Below are 6,327 nucleotides of genomic sequence, written 5' to 3'. Positions count from 1 at the left end.
TTTGTCACTAAACAACTAATAAGAGTAAGGAAAGAGAAATAATAAGAAAAGAATAAAGACGTAAACAATAGAGAAAGAGGTATGCTAGGACAGTCGGTCCACCATGGTACTTCTGCAATAAACTAAAGGTAAAGGTCGGTCAAATTACTGTGAGAAGGGTAGCAGTTATCTCCTTTCGGTCTCAAACTGCGAGTATCTCTATTCGGTCTCAACTCACCCTAGTTACTTCTAGCTTGACTTTCGCCCTCACTAGGTTGATCCATTAATCATGACAGGTCCGCTCTTTCCAATATTTCGATCTAGGTCGAAGCTTAACTAAATTAATTAACTCCTCGCATCCATTCAATTCGTTAATTATCGTCAGAAATTGTCTGGGGTCAATTCTCACATTAATCCTTTCTACCCTAATTATCGAGTAATTGTAATATACCATGGCTTCCCTAAAATCCTAGCATAAGGGGAATTAGCTACTCATAATAACAATTGCGATAACAATAGAATACGAATAAACTGAATAAGAAAGCATAGCGATTGAATCAAATAGATCTAGAAGCATAAAGGGAATAATTAAAGCAATAACTAATAACAATAAATTGACAAGAGTGGAGAAAAGCAATTAATTAAAGAACAAGAGTTTAAGGGTAGAGATTACTAATTAATTGAAGAGAGGAAGAAGGAACGTTGTCACGCCGTTCCAAGCAATGTCAAGCGTAATGTAAAACTGAGAAATGTAAAATGATAGATGATCCTTTAGGTCTACTCGTGTCTCTTATTTATAATAAGAGATATTTATTATTTCCTAAAATAATTATAAAGATAAGACTAAACATAATAAATCTCGCGCAACATGATTCACGCAGCAGCTCATAGTCGATCGAGCAACAATGGCTCTCGATCGAGCACTATTCCAGCAACTCCCTCTTCGATCGAACAAGTATGGCCTTCGATCGAGTACTTTCTCAAGAAGACAGTCGATCGAGAAAGGGTTCCATTCGATCGACCACATAACATAACAAAATAATTCGATCGAGCATGACTAATCACTCGATCGAGTAATGCAAATCGATTCGAACCTCCACAATTGGCTTTGACGCTTATAAATACGACTTCGCGCTCTCCAATGTAGCGACATTTCCACTCCAAATCTACTCATCTCTTAAGTGCAAGCTTGTGGGACGGTTTTAGGCTCAAATATCGCTCCTTCGGTACGTACACAAAATAACACAGAAATACCAAAGTACGCGTACCGGGACATTTTCATAGCAAATAACTACGAATAAAGTACGGAAATGTGTGCTAAAAGGGTCCTAAAACACTATATAAATAGCACGCATCATTCGCTTTTCAAGATGACCATTGGAGAAGGGCAAATGTTCAAGCCTGATGACGATTCTGAGTCTGAGTCTGAGTCCGAGTCTGAGTCTGACATAAGTCCTAAGGCTAAGTCTAGGGTTTTAGGTGTCAAAGATTCCCCTTCCCCAGTCTTTCCTATTCCCGTACCTTCCCCTAGTGCTGTTATTCCGGGCCCTGTCCCGAATACTGCTCCTATCTCGCCACTGACCTCTGATCAGTTGGCCCAAATGTTAATGCAATTTCGCAGTTTCAAATCAATAATAAGATGAATCAGTTTGCTTACGACTTGTCTCATTTATATTGCGATTCAATTGATTGTTTTAATAACGTTGAGAATGAGGTCGAGGATAGACAGGTGGAAGAAGAAGAGGAGGAGGTGGAACCGCCTCCCCAGTTAGTAAAAGGGTTGGAAGAATACGACCAAAGAAGCTCGGTAATCGAAGATACCGAAGTTGTTAATGTGGGGACTACCTTAGAGCCTCAGGAGCTTAAGATAGGAACAACCTTAGATCCCGCAGAAAGGAAGGGGGTTGTTGAATTGTTGAATGAATTCAAAATTGTATTTGCTTGGTCCTACAAAGATATGCCGGGTATTGATAGGGAAATCGCAGAGCACAAGATTCCGATCAAGCCAGGGTTCAAACCAGTAAAGCAGAAGCTACGTAGAATGCGTACCGAGTGATCTTTGAATGTCAAAGAAGAGATTGATAAACAGTTCAAGGCCGGGTTCATCAAAGTATCGGAATACTCAGATTGGATAGCTAATGTGGTGCCGGTCCCAAAGAAGGACGGAAAGGTTCGCGTCTGTGTTGATTTTCGTGATCTAAATAAGGCTAGTCCAAAGGACGACTTTTCGTTACCTCACATTGACATCTTGGTTGACAATACCGCTAACCATGCATTATTATCCTTTATGGATGGGTACGTCGGTTACAACCAGATAAAAATGGCCGAGGAAGATATGCACAAGACTGCTTTCACAACACCATGGGGCACTTATTGCTACACAGTGATGCCGTTTGGATTAATAAATGCAGGCGCGACTTACCAGAGAATAGCAACGACGTTGTTGCATGATATGATTCATAAGGAAGTAGAGGTCTACATCGATGACATGATCATAAAATGGAAGGAACGTAATAACCATTTGATGGCATTACGAAAATTCTTCGAGAGGTTGAGAAAGTATAATATGAGATTAAACCCGTAGAAGTGCGCGTTCGGGGTCACCTCTGGCAAGCTTTTGGGTCATATCGTTAGCCACCGTGGCATCGAAATCGACCCATCAAAGATTAAAGCCATTATGGAAATGCCTCATCCTAAAACCGAGAAAGAAATTCGAGGTTTCTTAGGCCGAGTGCAATACATAAGCCGTTTCGTCTCAAAATTAACCATGATCTGCGAACCAATTTTTAAGAAATTGAAAGTTGGGGAGCATATTATGTGGGATGACCAATGCCAAGCCGCATTTGACAAGATAAAGGAAGTGTTATCTTCTCCGCCATTTCTCAGTCCGCCTGTAGCCGGCTTGCCTCTATCACTGTATTTAACAGTTACAGATACCGCGATGGGAGCAATGCTGACACAAACCGTTGACAAAGAAGAAAGAGCAATTTACTACCTTAGTAAAAAGTTCTTGGAGTATGAATCAAAGTATACAGCATTAGAAAAGACATGCCTAGCTTTAGTCTAGGCAACGAAGAAGCTACGTCACTATATGCTCATCTACAGTGTGAGTATATATTCCAGAATGGACCCCATCAAGTACTTGTTTGAAAAGCCGGTGCTAAACGGCAGAATGTCAAGATGGACCCTCATGCTATTTGAATTCGATCTCAAATACGTGCCGCTGAAAGCGATAAAAGGAAAGGTCGTTGCCGATTTCCTGGCCGATAATCCAGTCGAAGAAACTGACATTGTTGACACTTGGTCGTTCCCAGATGAGGATATTGTCCATGGCGAAGATGATGTATGGGATCTATATTTCGATGGGGCTTCGAATAGCATGGGATGCGGAATAGGTGTCCTTATCATTTCACCGAGAGGAGAGCACGTATCAGTTTCGATCAAATTGGACTTCGCCGTCACAAATAATGCCGCGGAATACGAAGCATGCCTACTTGGTTTGCAGAGCGCTAACAAGTTAGGAGTCATGAAGTTGACAGTACACGGGGATTCCTCCTTGGTCATTAATCAAGTGACGGGGTCATGGAAGATCAAAAGTAGCAGCCTGGCACCCTACCAGGCTAAGATAGAAGAGCTAGAAAAACTCTTCGAAGAGGTGCGATACGTGTACCTCCCAAGGGAGGAAAATCGATTGTTGGCCTTTGCACCACAAAACTGGCGCGTTGATAAACATCCCTAATCATATGGATAGCATGCCATTGTGTGTCGAACGAAGGTCTTCACCAGCTTATATAAAACGCTGCCGATGATGCCGGGAAAGCGGCCGAACCTTGGTATGCATCCATTGTGAGATTCAAAGAAGCAGGAGAATACCCTACAGACCTCGATACACGTGGAAAGCATGCATTGCGAATGTTATCCGCCCAATTCGTTAAAACTAACGATGGACAATTGTATAAGAAGACAGCACAGGGTGTCCTGCTGCGATGCGTCGACAAGACAACGTCAGAAAAGGTCATGGAAGAAGTCCACGACGGGGAATGTGGGCCGCATATGAACTCCCACATGCTAGTTCGGAAGATCATGAGGTTAGGATACTATTGGACAACAATGGAAACAGATTGTCGCAGATATATGTCCGCATTGTCACAATTGCCAAATATTTGCGAATATTCAAAGATGTACCACCTTTTATGCTATACACCATGACGTCACCTTGGCCTTTCTCAACCTGGGGAATCGACATCATCGGAAAAGTAAACCCTTCTGGAACAGGAGGGCATTGTTATATCCTAGTCGCTATTGATTACTTTACCAAGTGGGTAGAGGCCAAGTCTTACAAAGTGCTAAATGCGAAGCAAGTAGCCAAGTTTATTCAGAATGACATCATCTGTTGGTACGGAGTGCCGCACGAGTTCATCAGTGATCATGGAACTCACTTTCAAGCTGAGACAGCCGTTATACTTGAAAAGTATAGAATCAAGCATCATAAGTCATCTCCATATCGACCTCAGACAAATGGAGCAGTGGAGGCCGCTAACAAAACGGTGGATACTATATTGAGAAAGATGTCTGACAATTACAAGGAGTGGCCGGAGAAGATACCCTTCGCGTTGTGGGGATATAGAACATCCATCAGAACAGCCACAGGGGCAAACCCATACTATCTAGTTTATGGGATGGAAGCAGTACAACCAGTCGAACTGGAAGTACCCTCCCTGCGCATCTTGCTCGAAAGCCAGGTCCCGGAAGCGGATTGGGTCCAAGCCAGATATGATTCGTTGGTGTTACTTGATGAGCGTCGTTTGAATGCGTTATATCATGTTCAGCTCTATCAGAAAAGGATAGAGAGGGGTTTTAACAAGAAGGTGAAGCCCAGGGGAATTAATGAAGGCGATTTAGTTCACAAATCAGTAAGGGCTCTATTACCGGTCGATCCAAGAGGGAAGTTTAAGCCTAATTGGGCCGGTCCTTATCTCGTGAAGAAGATACTCACAGGAGGCGCGGTACGTTTGACAGATTTGGATGGAAATGATTTCTCAAATCCAACGAATATGGATCAGTTGAAGAAGTACTATCCTTAAGACCTCGCTCTCAAAGTTATGAAATAACACTTGAATTGTGATGTATTTGAATAAGTTTTAAGTTTGGCATTTGTTGCCACTGCCTGAAATGTTTTATGAGAGAACTACGACCTCGGTTTGATTCTGTTGAAAAGCAGATATGTAGGCAACCCTTGAAAAGGGTACAACCACAATAAAAATGAAATATTCAATGCAGAAACTGAGGTTTTCTAATAAATAATACGTGTCTTTTATTTTGATAAATTCGGGCGACGCCCATTACAAATCAAACTAACAGGAAAGCAAATAAAAGCATAATAGTAATACTAAATAATAGAGCCGTAACTACCACCTATCTTTAGTTGGGTCGCGTGTCCCGTCACTACGAGACGATGTCTCACCCATCATCATTCTTGCCCGTTTCTTCGGGGGGACCACGTTGTCTTCTCGCGGGCCCAATCTCTCTTTTACGCTTGGTCGAGGGCCAAGTCTCTCTGCAAGTGTCGGAACGTCACCACTTGTAGTACCTAGTCGGTCCCACACGCTAGGAGCACCAGGTTTAGCCCTATGGTTCTTGTCAGGCCTAGTCTCGGTCTCAGTCGGGCCCGGAATCGGCCCAGTAAAGAATTGTCGATTTTTTAACCCCCTGTCATGCTTCTCCCGATCAATGGCATCATCTTTCTGTAGTTTCTTCCTTGCTTTAAGGCCCGGTTCTGTAGTCCATTTGAGATATGAAGGGGAAATCCAAGTAGACTCGCGTGGCTCGGGAATGCGCCACACGATCCTTCGGCGCCACGCATGGAGCCAAGTATGACATCTACCCTGAGAAATAACAAAAGCAGGACCTCGTGAAGCCTCCGTCGCAAGGACAATTTGTTGACGACCGAATTGGCGAAGCACTCGGTCCGGGTAAAAATAGACAGGGCGATCCAAGCCCAACAAAGTGACATACCGTGTATGGTCAGTATCTGCGAGCCCGATAAGTGAGCTCAAATGAAGCGATGGTAAGGACCAGCGAATGTGAGACCCTGTTCCGCTAATCAGCATATTTCGCCAGTAATCGGATCCTTGCTCAGAACTGTAGCGCCGTCGCCGATTAGTGAGACTTCTGACATGATAATCTTCTGGTTTCAACGGCGGATCAATCAAACCAAGACGCTCGCTGAGCCATACCTGTTAGACAGTCAGAAAAAGGTAGGTAAAAAAAAAGAAAAAAAACAAAACAAAAAAAAAAGGATGAAAAAAAAAAGAAAAAAAAAAGAAAAAGGAAAAAAAGAAAGAAAGA

General features: G+C 42.8%; 1 protein-coding gene across 1 annotated transcript; it reads left to right on the top strand.

Annotated features, from left to right (window-relative positions):
• Window positions 1–1,349: 1,349 nt before the first annotated feature.
• On the top strand, window positions 1,350–5,063 carry LOC141628850 (uncharacterized). The gene is made up of 4 exons (XM_074441944.1): window positions 1,350–1,599; window positions 2,391–2,538; window positions 3,103–3,634; window positions 4,299–5,063. Exons 1-4 carry the CDS (start codon window positions 1,350–1,352, stop codon window positions 5,061–5,063), a joined length of 1,695 nt encoding a protein of 564 aa, XP_074298045.1.
• Window positions 5,064–6,327: the final 1,264 nt, after the last annotated feature.

The sequence above is a fragment of the Silene latifolia genome, chromosome Y (assembly GCF_048544455.1).
Source record: "Silene latifolia isolate original U9 population chromosome Y, ASM4854445v1, whole genome shotgun sequence".
Taxonomy (NCBI): Eukaryota; Viridiplantae; Streptophyta; class Magnoliopsida; order Caryophyllales; family Caryophyllaceae; genus Silene; species Silene latifolia.
This window is presented reverse-complemented; position numbering and strand designations above follow the sequence as displayed.

Excerpts from the sequence above, each read along its gene's own strand:
- LOC141628850 (XM_074441944.1), top strand. The coding sequence starts at position 1,350 with ATGACCATTGGAGAAGGGCAAATGTTCAAGCCTGATGACGATTCTGAG. Across the intron at positions 1,600-2,390 it reads AATGTTAATGCAATTTCGCA|GCGCGACTTACCAGAGAATA; the intron begins GTTTCAAATCAA and ends TAATAAATGCAG. Across the intron at positions 2,539-3,102 it reads TTCTTCGAGAGGTTGAGAAA|AATGGACCCCATCAAGTACT; the intron begins GTATAATATGAG and ends TATATATTCCAG.